This window comes from Acinonyx jubatus, chromosome B1, assembly GCF_027475565.1.
Source record: "Acinonyx jubatus isolate Ajub_Pintada_27869175 chromosome B1, VMU_Ajub_asm_v1.0, whole genome shotgun sequence".
Classification (NCBI taxonomy): Eukaryota; Metazoa; Chordata; class Mammalia; order Carnivora; family Felidae; genus Acinonyx; species Acinonyx jubatus.
The window spans coordinates 51,213,509-51,231,387 of record NC_069382.1 but is presented as its reverse complement, the minus strand read 5'-3'; the positions used below and the strand labels follow the sequence as shown (position 1 = coordinate 51,231,387).

At 49.5% G+C, this 17,879-nt stretch overlaps 1 protein-coding gene across 4 annotated transcripts in view; it reads left to right on the top strand.

The window, feature by feature from the left end:
* The window catches only part of FAM167A (family with sequence similarity 167 member A), a 74,077-nt gene extending 58,677 nt beyond the window's left edge, over positions 1-15,400 (top strand). For all 4 annotated transcript variants that reach the window (XM_053216690.1, XM_053216691.1, XM_027069405.2 and 1 more), the window contains one exon: positions 12,152-15,400. In XM_053216690.1, the coding sequence (XP_053072665.1) occupies positions 12,152-12,415 (264 nt within the window). In that variant the 3' untranslated portion in view covers positions 12,416-15,400. The remainder of the gene's footprint in view (positions 1-12,151) is intronic.
* The last annotated feature ends 2,479 nt before the right edge of the window (positions 15,401-17,879 follow it).

Below are 17,879 nucleotides of genomic sequence, written 5' to 3'. Positions count from 1 at the left end.
ACCCAGATCTGCCTGACCTCAGAACCTCTGCCTTGAAGGGGAAATACAGATTTCCTCCTGTGATCAAATGAGCACGAACGCACTTTGTGTTTCATGAAGTGTTATGCTCGTTCAACATATTCTCTCAACTCCCGGAACTCTGGCCAATTATCCTCCAAAGCTTACTTGATCTTGCACTCTTTCCAAGAATTCCCCCCCCACCCAGAAGTCTTCATTATTCTAATACAAAGGCCACGTAGGATCAGAAGAGGCTGTTCAAGCCCAGGCTGAACAGCCCCTTTCTGAGGGATGTATTATTTTACAAGCTTCTGGAACCACCCCTGTCCCCAAGCTGCCACCAGGTCAAAAAAAAAAAAGAAAAAAGAAAAAAGAGCACTGCCCAAAGGCTGTTGTTGGTCACGTCCCGGGGCACAAGCCTGAGCCAGACACAGCCAGTGAGCAGGCAAAAGCCAGGGAAAGGTGACAGAGAGGCTCCCTCAAGGCGGCTGAGCTTTTGGGAGCAGAAACAGTTTCTAGGTCTGCACCAAGGGCCTGGCACTCAGGAGCCACGGCCCACAGCTGCTGGGCCAGCCGGAGCCCGCGGGCAGCTCAGGAGCCAGGGGGGAAGGAGAGTCCAAAGCCAGTCGGAAGTTCTGGTTTCTCTGCCTCCCGCACGGCTCCCCGCGCAGGGCAGGCGTGCCCACGAGCATGAGGGCCCGAGGAGGAGCAAACTCCTCTACCAGTGCTCGTTCTAATAGTGCTAGCTAGAACAGGACCGCAGAATGCTAGAGCAGGAGGGAGCCAAAGGGCGGATCACCCTTGTCTTTCAGTGAGGGAGGGACATATGTAGAGAGTGTGCCCATCAGTCAGCTCTCACAGGCCCCCGCCCGGCCCTCTCCAACCTACCCGCTCCTCAGCTCACACTCTGCTGGCAGCCCCTGTAGCCACTGCTGGCCACAGTGCACCGTACTCACCAGTTTGTGACCTTCCTAAGCCGCTGGGGCATGTGGGGGAGGGGGCACCCCCGCCTCATGCCCTAACTCTGGACTGTGACAGGGGAGGTGGGTTCCAGACGCTCCCCAGGCACAGCAAATACTCTCCTGAGGTGGGTTCTGAGTTCACCCCAGTGCCACAGGCTGCTGTGAGGTCCCCAGGCAGATGAGGCCCAAACCATCTGTTCTTCCTAAGGAGGCAGGCTCCAGGGTAATGGAGTGTGAAATGACTTTGGAGAGCAAAATGGCCTCAATCGTGCCTGGAAGGTGGGGCAGAGAATAGAGTGGCTTCGCTTCCTCTTGAAGGCACAGTGAGATTCTATAGATAGAAACTACAGGTGCTTGGGAGCCTTGGTTACACACACAAGCCCCAGTTCCGCAGGGCTCTTGTCCCCACAGCAGCTCTCCGACACTCGTGGTCAGCCAGTGCTTCTGTCTGGTTCGTGAGCTTGCTTGGCATCAGGCGTGAAACTCCCACTCTATCAGTTTTCAAGCCGGGAGGCCCAGAACCCAGGAAAAGTCTAGAAGTCCCAACACTGGCGATCTATAGGTCTCCTCGGGGCTCTCTATGGATGCCAGGGTGCCTCAGCAGCACCCTTCATTCAATTGACAACTGTCCCGGCCGAAGCTGGTCTCCAGGCAGTCTCTTCAGGAAGACATCCCTGCCTGGAACAGTTAGTGCTTCCTGTAGGTACAAGTTCTGAAGGCAATGCAAGGAGCTCGTGGAAGAGCAGGAACACAGTCCCCGCAGGCATGTCTCCTCTCTGTCAGCTCCCTCACCCAGAGACACCCCAGCAGGGCGTGTTGGAGGAAGCCAGCCCTCCTGCAGTCTGGCTGGAGGCCCCGCTGCAGCCCAGAGTGAGTGGCACAGTTCTAGGACCGGCTGCTGGCCCAGCGAGGCCCCCGCTGGCCGTCCAGGGCAGTGGCTGGGAAGCTGGGGAAGGCCCCACACTGGCCAAACTAAGATCGCCCTGCCTGGAAGGATCCCCAGCCTCCGTTTCAAACCCTGAAGTGCTTTGGCATTACCAGCTCCGGGAACCCAGACAAGCCATGTGATGAAGGAGATGCTAAGACTCCCCTACCAGCCCCACCGGGCTGTGCTTACATGTGAAAAACAGCACAGGCGTCAGGTGCAAGCAATCACCTGCAACGTGTGTGGGAGGCATGATTTGGTGACTAGCTCTGCTCCAGGCCCTGTTGGGGAGCAAAGAAGAATGATACAGGGCCTCGGCACTCAAGGATTCCTATAACAGTAGGAGTGATGAGTGTCATATGGGAAATAACAAAATGCTGAGCCCTGCAGCTCTGACCGTGAAGAAGGGATAAAGTAGAACTTAAAACCTCTGGAACCTCATGTCCTATACAAAGTGCCTTCTATATGTGTTATTCATTGAATTCTCAGAGCGGATATTATTACTATGCCCATTTCACAGATAAGGAAATTGAAGCTCAGACAGCTTGAGCAACGTGGCCAGAGTTGCACCACTAGTGAGTAGTAGTGAAGGACTTGGAACCCACGAGCCAAGACTGTTCATTCTACTCACTGCCTCTCCAAGGCCTGGAGGGTAGCACGGGTGAGAAAGTCAAGAATCGTTGCCCTAGGATTGTCCCAGCTGTAGAAAATCAAAACCTGGCTCTGAGGAGGTATCACCCATTGATTGATTGATTGATTGATTGATTCATTCATTCATTCATTCATTTATTCATTCAACAAATGGCTTTTGAGTGCCAGAGTTATGCACCAGGCACTGGGATGGGCCTGATGAACACAGTCTTCATTTTTCCTTGCTGTTTTACCACCTGGTGGGGAGACAGATGAGTAAACAAACACAATCGATGCCTTGTGTAGGTGCCGTGGTAGGAGGCACTCATGGTGAGGAATATCACCAGGCCTGCAGGGTTTAGGGGCAAACACTGGGCCTGAAGGATGATGGGAGGGGAAAGAGTGGTTTTAGGAGAGGGAATAAGGACCTAGCATGGCTGCTGTGGAGGGGAAGAGGCTCAGAATGGGAGAGCTGAGGCTGGAGAAAGCAAGGGAGCCAGGAAGGCTGGTTGTACCTTTGAAAGGTTTGAAGAAGGGGAGAGACTTGTCCATCAGCCTCTTGAGTGTAGGGCCCAGCACAGACAGTGGGAGAGGAGGCAGGAAGGAGCCGGGGTGACTGTGAGTAGTGAATATGCGAGTCTGGGCTTGTCCTTCCCAACATTCCTTTCTCAGATGTACAGTTCCCAGGCCTACCTCGTGTCCAGGATGCAGTCTTATCAGGTAGGGGAAGGTAATCAGCATCCCCTTTCCATATAGGGGTCGCATCACCTGCCCAGAGCCACTCATCTCCTTAGGGCTGATCTAAGACGGTGTCATAGTCCCTTGGTGCCACTGCAACAAAATACCACAGACTGGGTAGCTTATAAACAACAGACCTCTAATTCTCACAGTCTGGAGGCTGCAAGTCGAGGATCAGGGAACCAGCAGGGTCAGGAGACAACCCTCTTCTGGGTCACAGACTTCTCACCAAGTCCTCACGTGGTGGAAGAGGTGAGGGATCTCTCTGGACTCTCTCATAAGATCATCAATCCCATTCATGAGGGCTCACCCCTCATGACTTAAGCACATCCCAAAGGCCCCGCCTCCAAATACCATCACATTGGGCATGAGGATTTCAACATGTGAATTTTGATGTCATGCAAGCATCGAGACCAAAGCCAGCTAGAACCCAGAGCCTCTTGGGACAGATCTGGGAATTGTTCAGAGTATATCACTCTGTCCTTCCCAAAGGCCGGTCTCATGAGTAAACATGCAGTTTGGCCTAGGACCTTTCAAGTTTGAAAACCAAAGACCTTATCATATACATAGAGCTTGACTCTTACCACAGAGGATGGACAGTCCCTGGCAGGGCCTGAAGCGCCCCCTGCTCTCTGGGCTGGCTCTGAGGTCTGCTCGAACTTTCCTTCCCAGCAGACAATGGCTCCAAGGGGAGCACAAGAGCCCCTCGGAGGAGCCCAGACAGACAGACATGTCATATTCTTCCCCAGGGGATGGGAGCCATGGTGCCCTTCAGGCCACTCACACCCCAGACCAGTGGCATCCAAGAGAACTCATGTCCAGCTTGGCATCTGCCCAAAGGCAGCAGCCGCGGGGAGTGTGTGGCGGCCTGTGAATGCAGCCTCCACTTGCCGGGAACGGTGGCCCACTGCCGCCAGAGTAGGGAACTTTGAGAAACACTTGAGTCAACAGCTCTGCCTGAAAATCAGTCCATGCACAGTTTGGTTTCTAGGGGCGTTTGAAAAAAAATGAAAAAAATTTTCCCAGACCCTGAAGTTGCCTCCAGCAGCACATTTCAACGACACCACTTGCTTTCTTTCCTAACAACGTTATTCTGGCTCTTTCTCAGAGGCCAAATCCAAGATCAAATAATGCATAATATTTTCTCCCGGCTTCTAAGTGTGTTCCTACACAGTGCTGATTAAAACAATAATCTGGACCTTTCAGCTAAGTTATATAAAAATCACCAGACAGCTTACAAAAACTATTTCTAAGGTTCAAGAATTAAGACTCGTGGAGAATAGAGCGCATGCTGTCCTTTCATGCACGGCTGAGAAAATAGCCCGGATTTTATACTCTGCCTCTCTTCACCCTCATTCAGAGACTAATTGTAACTGTTGGGTTGGGGTGGCTTAGATACGAGCCTCAGAAATGGGGATTAAACAAAATGCCCTTGATCACCTTGGGATACTTTCTGTCTTCCTGGATTTGTGCTAATCCCAATGGTCCTCAATCCAGCTCAGTCATATCCCCTCTGGTTTGCCCTTGGTGCTTGGGTTTCCTCGGGGTGAGCTTTAGAGACAGATTTGCAAACCTCTGCCCCAAATGCGCTTACAAGTGTGCATAGGGCCTTGTCTCATGCCACTGCCCCGTCTTGTTGTTTTCTCCAAATTAAGGGAACAGAAACTTTCAGGGGCAAAGGTGCAGGATCCTCCAGAAAATGAAGGACTAGAGAATAGAAATGAAACAGATCACAGATAGGGCTGCCAGGACGACTTGTGTGGACGGAGGAGGCTGTGTCTGACCGGCCAGGCGTGACCACTCGTGTTAGGAAGCAGAGGCTGCTGTGGGTTAAGGTGGTATGTTCCGAAGAATTGCTTCTTGTGCTCCCAATAGCCTGACAGTTACATGCCTTTTGTATTTTTTCAAACTCCTTAAATGTTCAGGACATTTTAGACCCGTGGATAGCAGGCCCAAGAAAGCATTCGAGCACATCCCAGTGGCAACTGGGAACGAAGGCATTCGCTTCCCTGGAATGCCAAAGCATCAAGGAGTGTTCTAGACTGAGCAAGTGAACACAGAGCCAGTGGGCAAGGTGTGCTGAGGAAGGAAGCAAATTCTCCAGATGGCCACAAAAATGCCGCTTCTCCCAAAGGCTGCAAGGGCCATTGCCAAAGAACAAAATACAGTAAAACCTTGGTTTGCAGGTAAATTTTTCTGCAAGTGCTCTGCAAGACGGGCAAACATTTCTAATAAATTTTAACTTGATAAACGTGGGATGTCTTGCAACGCTAGTCGTATGTGACGCCGCAGGTCACACGATCACAATGGAGCCAATGGTTCTTGAAATTCGCTTTGATATACAAGTGCTTTAGATTACAAGCATTTCCGGAACGAATCATGCTCACAAACCAAGGCTATACTGTACTCTCTCCACCTCCCAGAGGTGGTCTGAGCCCCTCTTCCTGTGGCCACTGCTCCTCCAACCTACCTCAGAAAGGCCTTTAACCTCCCAGACCACTCCGCTTCCTTCAGGATCTGCTCGGTTCCCAGTGCCACTCAAGTTACAGAATGCATCGCACAGAGAAGCATGGGTGGCTCAGTCAATTAAGCGTCCAACTCTTGATTTCAGCTCAGGTCATGATCTCACGGTTTGTGGCATCGAGCCCTGTGTTGGGCCCCACTCCACACTGACATCATGGAGCCTGCATGGCTTCTCTCTCTCCCTCTCTCTTTGCCCCTCCCCCGTGTGGGCTCTCTTCTCTCAAAATAAATAAACTTAAAAAAAAAAAAGAACACAGGGTGCCTGGGTGGCTCAGTCGGTTGGGCATCCGACTTTGGCTCAGGTCATGATCTCACGGTTTGTGAGTTCTAGCCCCACATCAGGCTCTGTGCTGACAGCTCAGAGCCTGGAGCCTGCTTTTGATCTTGTGTCTCCCCTCCCCTGCTCATGCTCTGTCTCTCTCTGTCTCTCAAAAATAAATAAATGTTGAAAAAACAATTAAAAAAAAAAAAAAGAACCCATCACACAGATGAGCCTCTGACCACCAGGATAGGTCCTCATCACCAATGCCTGCAACATCCACACTTACTGAAGGGAGAGTGATGAGCCATCCCTGTTTGCCGGGGAACAGGGAGGCTTCTGGGACATGGGACTCTGGGGACAAAAACCGGGAAGGCCCTGGGCAAATCAAGTCAGAATCATCACCCCAAATCTGTAGTTTTTTCTGTTTCTTTAATTGTGGTAAAATATAACATATAACATAAAATTACCATTTTAACCATTGCTTTATTTTTTAAAGATTAAAAAAAATTAATGTTTACTTATCTTTGAGAGAGAGAGCAGGTGGGGGAAGGGGCAGAGAGAGAGGGAGAGAGAATTGCAAGCAGGCCCCACGCTGTCAGCTCAGAGTCTGACATGGGGCTTGAACTCTGGAACCATGAGATCATGACCTGTGCTCAAGTCAGACACCCAACTGACTGAGCCACCCAGGCGCCCCCCTTTTAACCATTTTTAACTGTACAACTCATTAGGGACAGTCACATTGTTACGCGGTCATCAGCACCGTCCATCTCCAGAAGTGCTTCCTTCTCCCCCAACTGAAACTTTGTCCCCATTAAACATTAACTCCTCATTCTTGTATCCGCCCCCCCCCCCCCCACCCAGCCCCTGGCAACCCTATTCTGCTTTCTATCTCTGTGAGTCTGACTACTTAGGTCTGTCATGTGAGTGGAATTGTAAAGTACTTGTCCTTTTGTGTCTGGCTTCTTTCACTTATATATCATCCTCAAGGTTCATTCATGCTGTAGCACGTGTCCGGATTTCATCTCTTGCTATGGCTGAATAATAGGCTGTCGTATGGACAGACCATATTTTGTTTATCTGCCCTCCCGTCGACGGACACACGGGTTGCTTCCCCTATTGTGAATAATGCTGCTATAGACACGAGTGTACGAGTATCTGTTCAAGTCCCTGCTTTCAATTCGTGCAGGGATATACCCACGAGACGCATTACTGGATCATGTGATAACTCCATGCTTACTTTTTGGAGGAACTGCCATATTGTTCTCCACATGAGTTTACTGCAGCCTTTGTTTTTATTCCACCCCTCCCAGAGGCAGGAGTCAGCCCCTCTTCCAACTCCCCTGAGACTTGGCTACAGAGACCTCACAGCAGAGCCCTCTCACATTAGGTACTTCTGTGAATTTCCTCGGCTGGCCATCCTACATTCATTGGCTATTGCAGCAGGGCCACCGATTGTCCACCAGCTCCTTCGTGAGCTTCCTCACCCGGTAGGGACACAACCTTTTACCACAATGTGCTGACATTTCTCCCCCTTTCACCAAGTACTATGCCCTAATTACAGGATTACTGGAATTGTAGGCGCTCCTCTGAAAATCCAGCAAATGCCTTTATTCTGCAGGAACAACAGACCACCCTGGGAAGGGGGATTGGAAATCAGCACGTCCTACAGTTGAGTCTTTGCCAGGAAGAGCATTAAACTCACACTGATAGTTGAGTCACAAGCACCAGATTTTAGGGCCAGTGTCTCAGTCTCTTTAATAAAGTCTTAAAAGTGGGAAGTTCTGGCCAGTTTCCACATTCTACACCTTGGCCTGGAGAGAAAGAGCTTAAACGGTGAACCTCTTACCTTTGTTTGACTGGCACTATTCAGCTTACTTGGCATATCCCTTATTATCTAATATGCTTCTCATAGTCCTTGAAATAGGCATTATCGCTTTTCTCTAGATGAAGAGACAGAAGTTCAAGGAGAGTTAGTGATTCGCCCAAACCCACACAACTAGTGAGGAGGGGGTTCCACTGGAATCCAGATTCGAACCCCAGATTCTAACCCTTCTACTGCCTCTGGGACCCAGACCACCTCCAGGTAAATGGGAACCATGGGGAGGTCACCAGCTCTGGGCTCTGATGGGCCCCCGGGTGATCCGAGTGCACCTTGCCCAGCCTGGCTGATCCTGAACAGTCCCTTAACTTCCCTGAGTTGGGTTTCCTCGTCCGTGAAACAGATAGAAATACCTATCATCTAGAGCTGTGAGCATATGCAGCGAAATAATCTATATGACCTGCACCTGACAGTATGTGGCAGGAGATGGGGGATGATGTCACTGCTGCCCACGTGCATCTGTGGCAGACAGGAAAGAAAAAGGAAGGAGGGCCTTCATCCCCAGCCCAGACCCTGCTCTGTAACCATGTCACAGTTCTCGTTCGGCACCCTCCTCAGGATATGCCATTCTCCTGACGTTCCCTAAACATTTCTGAGAAAGTTTCATTTATTAGAAAGCCTCTTAGCCGTGTGAACCTTGAGGACATTATGCTAAGTGAAATGAGCCAGTCACAAGAGGACAAATTCTGTATGATTCCACTTACATAAGGTACATCGAGCGGTCAAATTCATAGAGACAGAAAGTAGAGCGGGGGTGGGGAGTGGGGTGGGATGTTAGTGTTTAATGGGGACAGAGTTTCAGTTTTACAAGACGAAGAGGTCTCAGGATGGTGGTGATGGCCACAGGTCAATGGGAATGTGCCTGCTGCTACTGAGCTGCACACTTCAAAGTGATTAAGATGGTGAACACTTTGTTATGCGTATTTTATTACAATGAAAAAAATTTCGGGGGGCAAAAATCCTTTTAGCCCTGCACATTTTGCTTAGGTTTTTTTTTTTTTCAGCCATGGGAGCTCATTTCTGTATGGATTTGGTCTGATTCCCAACGGAGTTCCCTCTTCAGTGGGGCCTCAAATTGATGTTTAAGGCACAGAGTCACCCTTGGAAAATCCCTTAGTGCGAATAGGGCCAACACCGCCGATTTTCCCTGTGGTGTTGGAACACACGCTGGTTCTCTGTGCCTCAGATGCAGTAGCTGATTTACATGCAGGGGTCATAACAAAACATATACTCTGAGCGACTCCTAAAGCAGGTACTCACACTAAGGCACCCTCAGAACCAGGGACCGCTGGGGAAACAGCAGGTTCCCAGTCCCCCTCGTGTTCCTTTGGGCACAACGATGGCCAGAATCCTCAGCCCTGTTGAAAGCGTGGTTTTATTTCTCTTCTTTACTTTATGCAGAGTTGAATGAATCCAAGCTAAATAAGTCTGTGAAGTGACTCCACCAAGGTGGACTTTGTCCAGTCAAAGGGAACGGGACATGTGCCTTCCTGTCACTCCTTTTTTCCAGCTGACTCTGATGGGATTTCAGTCCTAAATTGTTCTCTGACCTTTGACTGGATCAATTGGCCATAGAAAAGTAGACCTTTTCCTCTACTAGGCACCCCTGTGGGCTGCATCTCACAGATGCTCCCGGACACCTGCTCAAGCCTGAAATTCTCCAACTTTAAAGGATCTTTTCAGACCTAAGATCCAACTCCTGGTGACAAAGTTCAAACCTAAAACATGAAGTTCCTATCTTTTCAAAGAGCTCTATCTCCAAATTACAGAATACCCCCAAGGAGAAATGGCGGGGGGGGGGGGAGGGGTTCAATCAAGACCCCAGAAGCAATGAGAGTGAGCTGACACTATCTTTCAGACAAACTTGACCACCATCTGCTTCAGAAGGGTTTTAGACAACACCTGGCCCCGTTCCAGGCATGACTAAGGGCTGCATAACAAATGAATGAATGACCAACTGCCCTGTGATGAGCCTGCCATCATTAGTTTGGTGCTCTTCTAAATCAATAGAATTTCTGGTTGGCAATAAATTTGGGTTTTTATGTCCAAGGATTGAGAGGTTAGCTAGTAGACTGGGGGCTATGAACTTTAATACCAATTTCGCCATTAAAAACTTTGCTGATCCCCATGCAAGACTTTTTATCCTGATTTTTCTCATCTACGAAATGGAGAGAAAGGGGATCCATAGAAGTACATTAAAAATGAAAGAGAGCCAAAAAAAAAAAAAAGAACAATAAAATGCTTACTGGCAAAGTCACTTACTTTTCCACCAGGGAGGACACTGGGTTCCAAACCTTAACGGGACAAGTGCAAACAGTTGTGTTCACTTGCGTAACAACGGAAAGGTTCCCTCTGGGATCTCATGGTTGATTTCTCCAAATCAGTTTGGTTCCAAGCACCAGGCAAAAGGCATAGCTGAGCTTGAAGACACAAAAATACTAAAACAAGAACCACTTGCAATTATAGGCAGAGTAAACAGTGAGAAGGAATCAACTATCATGTCATGTGGGAACAGCTGATAACCTGTCCCAGGGTTGTTAATGGAAAGTGCTCTGTGCTGGGAGCCTGAGGATGTCCTGTGAGCTCCAGCCCCCATCTCTGCCATGGCATAACTGTGACTGAGCAACTCACTGACACCCTTCCAGACTTGTAAAATGCTCATCCAAACTGCCAGGCTGATCCCTCAGGGCTGGCTGTACTGTCCTGACAAAGTCAGCACGTGAATGGATTTTGGAAACTGTAAGGGTGTTAGACCAGATATCATGAGCCTTTTATTAGTTCACTGAGCACAGAACTAGCTCCATATCAACAATACCTGAAAAGGCAGAACTTCCTTGTCATTAGTTTGGGTTCTGGAGTCTGATTGTCTGGGTTTCTCATCTCAGCTCTGCCATTTATGACCTTTGTGATCACATAATAACTGACTCTGTGAGCTTCTGCCTCTTCATTTCTAAATTGCAGATGATGATGGTGATATTGCTTAGCAGAGTTGTAGTAAAGATTAACTGTAGCGTGTTAATATACTTTTTATAGACTAAATCTTTGGGCCCACACCCACCCCCCAGATTCATATGTTAAAGCCCTTGCCCGCAGTGTGATGGTATTTGGAGATGGGCCTTTAGGAGATGGTTAGATTTGAGGGCATAAAAGTAGGGCCCCCTATCATGAGATTAATGTCCTTATAAAAAGAGAGAGCAGAGGGGCACCTGGGTGGCTCAGTCGGTTGAGCGTCTGACTTCGGCTCAGGTCATGATCTCGCAGTTTGTGGGTTCAAGCCCCACCTCAGGCTCTGTGCTGACAGCTCACAGCCTGGAGTCTGCTTCAGATTCTGTGTCTCCCTCTCTCTCTGCCCATCCCCCACTCACACTCTGTCTCTCTCCTTGAAAAATAGATAAACATTAAAAAAAGAGAGAGAGAGAGCAGAGCCTTCTATCTCCATCATGTGAGCATATTGCAAGAAGGTGACCGTCTGCAAGCTGTGCAGGAGGCCCTCAGTAATAACGGAATCAGCCCACCCCTTGATCTTGGACTTCCAGACCTCCAGAACTATGAAAAATAAACATCTATTGGTTAAGCCTTCCAGGAGATGGTAATTTGTAGAGCAGCCTGACCAGACTAATCCATACCTGAAGAGCTTAGAACAATGTGGTTCATAGTAAGACATTCAACAAACATTAGCATGTTTTTGTCTGGCTTTTTTTGAAACTTTGTTAAGAAACACTGCAGGCATTGTAAATTGTTTACAGGTTTGCAGAATAATATAATAGTATACCCACCACCGGACATAAGGTATAGAACATTACCAACACAGCTGAAGCCCCCATCTGCCTTTCCCCATCACATTCCTTCCTTCCCACCCAGAGGTAACCATGCTCCTGAATTGGTATTTGTCACTCCCATGCATTCCATTATACTCTTACTCCATCCGTATGTACCTGTAAACAATGAGACTGCACTTTAAGCCAGGACTGACATGCATCTATTCCAGGATTTAGACATTGAATCTAGCCTAACACAAAGTACTGTTTGGGAAACCCATCTGTCCCCATTTGTCATCTTGCTATGTATGTCTTTTCACCTCCCAGAGCAGGGAACGTGCTAATATCTCCAGGTAGACCAACTGATGATGCAAGCTATTAATTAGGTCTCCTATCAGTGGGTCTGTGTTTGTCAGGGACTGTGGAGCTGTAACCCCCAGCCCAGCTCTCTGCTGATGCTCCCTTCCTCCCTTCCAGATGGAGATGCGGCTGCAGGACCAGCAGCTGGCCAGACAGCTCATGCGCCTGCGCAGTGACATCAACAAGCTGAAGATCGAGCAGACCTGTGACCTGCACAGGAGGATGCTCAACGATGCCACCTATGAGCTGGAGGAACGGGACGAGCTGTCTGATCTCTTCTGTGACTCCCCGCTCGCCTCCTCCTTCAGTCTCTCCACACCACTCAAGCTCATTGGAGTCACCAAGATGAACATCAACTCCCGGAGGTTCTCTCTGTGCTGAGAAGCCCTAGAAGGGGGCAGAGGAGCTAGGAGAGAGTGTTCGGGAGGTGGGGAGGGGACACGGGAAAGGAGTTGAGGCTGAGTCACCCTGAGTGGGTCTCCCCAGAGAAAGGGCTTCCCTGTGACTGGTGAACCGTGGACCCCCAAACTCCTGGCAGGTGCTCTCTCAGGGGTCCCAGCTTGCTGTGGAACCCAACAACCCTTGACTGTCTGTGACCCCGGTGTTCATCTCCATCCAGATGTTCAGTGAGACCTGGCTCCCAGGATAATATGTCTCCATCCTCCCCTCACTGACCTACATTCTTGTCTCCCAGAATCACTGGTGCTATGATCTGGGATCCCAGAGGGGACCCCCAAAAGCTGTGATTCTTGCCAAAAGCTTCACCAAGAGCACTGGGCATCCAGGGAGGAGATGAGTAGGTATGTCAGATGAGCCCATCTCCTGTTGCCGTCTTCTAAGTACTGGCTCAAATTCACCCTAAATAGGTGACTCAGCAGCCCTGACAGGGACCCACCAGGAAGGGAAAACCAGAAGGAATGATGAAGTGGAGCTTGGGAACCCAGGCCCCACAGCTGCAGCCAGTGCCTCCGGTGAGTGGCTGGGCCAGGCTGCTGTCGGTCTTAGACCTCGGCCCTACCAGTGCCATGTAACTTGTTTCTAGCGTGTGCCAGGACACGCCCGTGCAGCTTGAGGGGGGCAAGCACAGATGCCCTCTGTTGCCTGCCCTGGCCACACACACCAATCCCAGTCTCCAAAGAGCCCTGTTGCCACCACCCTGCTCCTCCAGGGGCGTGGCTAAATGGACTAGGCAAGTCTGTCAGCAGATTTCCCACAACCCGAATTCTCCTGGTGGTGTCACCTCTATGTCCTTCTTGCCCTCCCCAGAAAGACTGGAGGGACCTCAGAAGCTTGCCCTGAGCTTCCTCTGAGATTCTGTGCCTGATTTAAATAACTAATTTTAATTGAATCAGACTGTTACTAATCTGTTGCTAACTTGTTAATAACTGTTTGATTTTTGTCCAAATGGTGATGCCAGTTGGGTAGGTCAGGTCCAGAAGTTACGGATTTGACTTTAAAAGGTTCTCCCTAACAACAAGCATGACGATCAGGAAGGTGAGGACTAAGACCTCAACAGGGTAGGAAAGCGAACCTGGTAGAATGCCACGTGGCACGTGTTCTCCCACCAGCGGGGTGGGGGGAGGGGAGGGTTGGCTTTTGACATCATCTGGTCACGCCTTCTTGTTCATAAAGGAGTACAGTGAAGCCAGGAAAGGCAGATGACTTCCCTTAGGTTACACAGCAATTTAGCAGCTATAGAATATAGACAGGTTTAATCATTATTAATAATGCCTAGACAGATCATTTATTAATGAACTTGAACCCCAAAGATGGTCCTAATGCTTTGCCAAACCTGCAAACTGCCAACCCCTCTCCTCTCCACCTCCTTCAGCCCCCATATGTAGCTCTCACTTTGCCATTCAGAATATTTGGGTCAAACTCAGAGCAATGGCTGGAAAGTGGACCCACAGAACACATATTACCAATCACAATTCCATAGTTGAAGTAAAGTGTTCTTTCATGTTTCATCTTCCTGTATAGTCTCATCAGGGCCCATGCACACTTATACACATGAGCGTGCACACACACACACACACCCTGACCCACATGAAGAAGGTTGTTTTTCTTTTGTGGACGGGCAGTGAGAGGATGTAAATGAATGTTCCCTAATTAGGAAAGAACATGGTCACTTTCTTGTGATTTCAAAGAGCCAGAGGATTTATACTTCCTTCGAAGAAGGTATATCAACATAGCTAAGATTTGTTTTCAGCCTGACTCTCTAAGCAGTGAGGGAAGTCTGAGGCCCAGAGGATTGGTCCACAGAAAAGACCTCAGTGGAATGCCTGGCCCTTTAGACCAGCTCCCCTCAGGCAGGAAAGGAGGGAGATTTTCTCTACCCCACACTGTCTCTCCTCAGGGATTATGTACAAACACTGCCAAGCCCTCCAGAGGCATTCCTTCCAGGCTTCTCTGAGAGGAGTCCTGGGGATGGTGGGGTAGTGGGCTGGCCCACACCCCACTCACCACTCACTCTGGAAGGGCACACAGGTACACATACTCGAACTACGCAGGAAAGCCCATTCCATATTCAGCAAATAATGCCAAATTGCTTTTTTCTTTCTAGAAATCCATCATTACAGTAATTGAAAAAAATTGGACTCAACTAAAGCTGAGTGATTTTGTTGATTTTGTCAACCGAATTGAATTGGCGTCAACTGGGCAATTTAGTTGTTCGGTTAACCTAATGGTCCCTTCCTTGCTTTGTTCTCTGAGAGGAAACCGAGATCAAGGCATACTTTTTTGAATAGGTCTCAGCTCTTTCGCTTAGTTCACCCCAAGAGAATTTTATTTTGGAATAAGGACGGACAAGAAAGAGGAGGGGACCAGAGAGGAAGAGTGGAGGGGGAGAGACCAGGTACATCTCCTTATTCATCATCCAATGTCTGTTAGTTCCCTTATTTTCACAGGGAACACAAATAACTCAACAAGTCAGTTCAGTTTTGTGAAAAGCCTGCCTTGTGGGGGGCCAAGAGATGTCTGTGAATCAGCTGCAGGCCCTGTGTCGCCAGCACCCTAGGACAATGCTCTGGCTTACCGTGTGTATACAATACTGTTTGCAGTTTCATTCATTATCTGCCCATCTCTCTGTCGTCCCCGAGGACCCTGGGTGTAAAACGTGCGGTTTCCATTGACACTACTGTGCACGGCACTGTGTGATGCCTTCATGGACTCAGCAGAGATCACAGAGGCCTGGAGAGCCTGGGTAGGCTTGAGCTGGCCTGATCCAGCCCCAGACCTCCTCCCTGTAGCAATACCAAGTGCTATTACATAATCAATGGACAATTTATAATCTTATTTTTTATGATTATTTGTTTCTATATTGCTGTTAGAAGAAGTGAAATAAAAATATTTCAAAAGAGGATACTATGTAAGGAGAAGAAATTTTCTTTCTTTTACCTTGTTCCTTTTATAGCAGACACACAAAGAAAGAGAAAGAGAGAAAGGGAAGGGACAGAGGGAGAGAGGGTAGTAGGGTGGGAGGAGAGGAAGGAAGGAAGGAAGGAAGGAAAGAAGAGAGGGAGGGAGGGAGGAAGGAAGGGTGGGTGGGTGGATGGATTTGGGATTTACTTTGGTACACACTTTGGGATTTACTTTGGAGGTAAAGCCAACCAGACACACTGATAGCTTGGATGTGGCGAGTGAAGGAAACAGAGGAATTAAGAACAGCTCTCTGGCTGGCAGCTGGATGGAGGGGGTGCCATTTACTGAGATGTAGAACACTTTGAGAGGCGCATGATTGGGGCAGAGGGGCAGCCCCAGTAGTTAGGTCTCAGCCATGGTACATTTAAACACCTATTAGACATCCAAGTGGGGAGTGAGTAGGTGGTTGGATAAAGGGACCTTGACTTCAGGAAAAGGCCAATGTTGGAGACATAAATTGGGGGTTCTGGATCTGGGTATGTGGATGATTTTTAGAGCACCATAGCTGGATAAATTCTTCAAGGAGGAGAGAGAGGACATAAAAGAAAGGGATTAAGTACAGCATCCTGGGACCCCAACATCTAGAGGTCTGGAGACTGAATGGAAGGTGATGACCAGAGTATGGGGAGAGCAGAAGTGATATTTCAGGTATTCTTCAGCTTCTCCAGGGACACAGCCTGATGCTACATTAGCTGCCCCGTGGCCCCAGCTAAGTGTATGTCTCAAGGACTGGTGACGACAGTCAAAACAGAGGCTTCCAGAGCCTCCTGCCGATCTTAACTATCTTGTTCGGAAAGGGGGTTTTGAACTGTGTTGACGACATTCCCTCTGGCTTCTCAGCAGGAGCAGAAGCATCTCCCTGGTCCTGGTTCTATATCAAAGCCACGCAGCCTGTGCTCTTGCCAGCTAAGAGAAGAAGGCTGTGGTGGGAGCCTTGGAGGAAGAAGGCAGTGGGGCCAAAGACGTCCCTGCCAGCCCAGTCAGGGCGATCACCACCTCAAGCCCTCTCGGATGGGAACCACTCAGGCACACTGACGCTTTCAGACTCGGCTATTTTTAAATACCCTGTTCACAGGCTCAAAGCAAACAGTGATGGAGACAGCGAGGCGGTCGCTGAAGGAAATTGATTCAGGAAAGGAAACCTCAAATGTTTGAGGGCTCTGGAAAGCAGTCCTCCACCACTCACTGCAAGGTGATAAGTTCACTGTGGACATGTCCCTGACTGACAGGGACAGGCACCGGGACTGTGTGGTATTTCCCTGGGAAATAATCCAGCAAGGCCCGGTTCGGCTTCATGTAGTGTATTTCCTAAACCATTTCATCGATCGCTCGTCTTCCCACCCGTTTCTCCACGCTGGGACGGCTAAAGCACTGAGAAAGGCTAACTTGCTGAAGAACATCCCGAGTCCCAAGGGAAACCTGAGTTAGGAAATGACAAGCCACCCCCCTCATCTCCCTCCTGGAGACTCGCCTTCCTAGGCACCGAAGGGGAGGCCTCCGCCCACTGCACTGTGAGCCTCCCCGGAGGGGGTGCCATGGCTGGGTTCGGGTAGCATGGGTAGCACCGGGCTGGAGGGCAGAAGGAAGGTCTCTGCCCTGTCCTATCTGTACCAGTCAGGCTTTGGGTGGGAAAGTGCAAGTGTCAGCATTCCAGGAAGGGAAGGACCTGATTTGGGAATTGGGGGCTACAGAACGATTGGAAGAGTCAGGAAGGCGCCGCTGGGCGAGGTGGCTCACGGAGGCCATCTTGAAACTGCGCCGGATTTCCGCAAGCTGGCAGGCGCCTTCCAAGGCTTCCTGCAGGGCTTGCGTGGTGACTTTTCTAGAGCCCATCTCTTTTGCCGGTGCCTCCTCTGGAAAGTAACGGCTTCGAATGCTGTCATAGGCTGTGTTGTGTCCCATGTGATTTATGTAGAGATAGGGCCTTTAAAGAGGTAATTAAGGTAAAATGAGGTCACTAGCATAGGCCCCAATCCCATAGGACTGGTGTCCTTACCGGAAAGGGACATCAGGACACACACACAAAGGGACATGTCCCCCCATGTGAGGACACAGGGAGAAGGTGGCCATCTGCAAGTCAAGGAGAGAGGCCTCAGGAGAAACCAACCGTGTGGACACCTTGATCCCAGATTTCCAGCCTGCAGCGCTGAGAGACCATACCTGCCCGCTGTTGAAGCCATAAGGCTGTGGGCCTTTGTGCAGCTGGAGCAGACTAAGACCCTTGCTCTTCCTCTGTCCCTCCCTGTTCCTACATCCCTGGTTCTTACAGCTTACCGCCCCCCCCCCCACCCCCGGAAGTGATTCTGCCCTTATTTCTTTGCTCATATTTCTTTGGCCAGAACAAATCATGTGGCCAAGCCAAGCCTCCAGTGGAGGAGGCAGTGCAAGCTTACCGTGCGCCCAGTGCCGAGGCGAGCCGGAATGT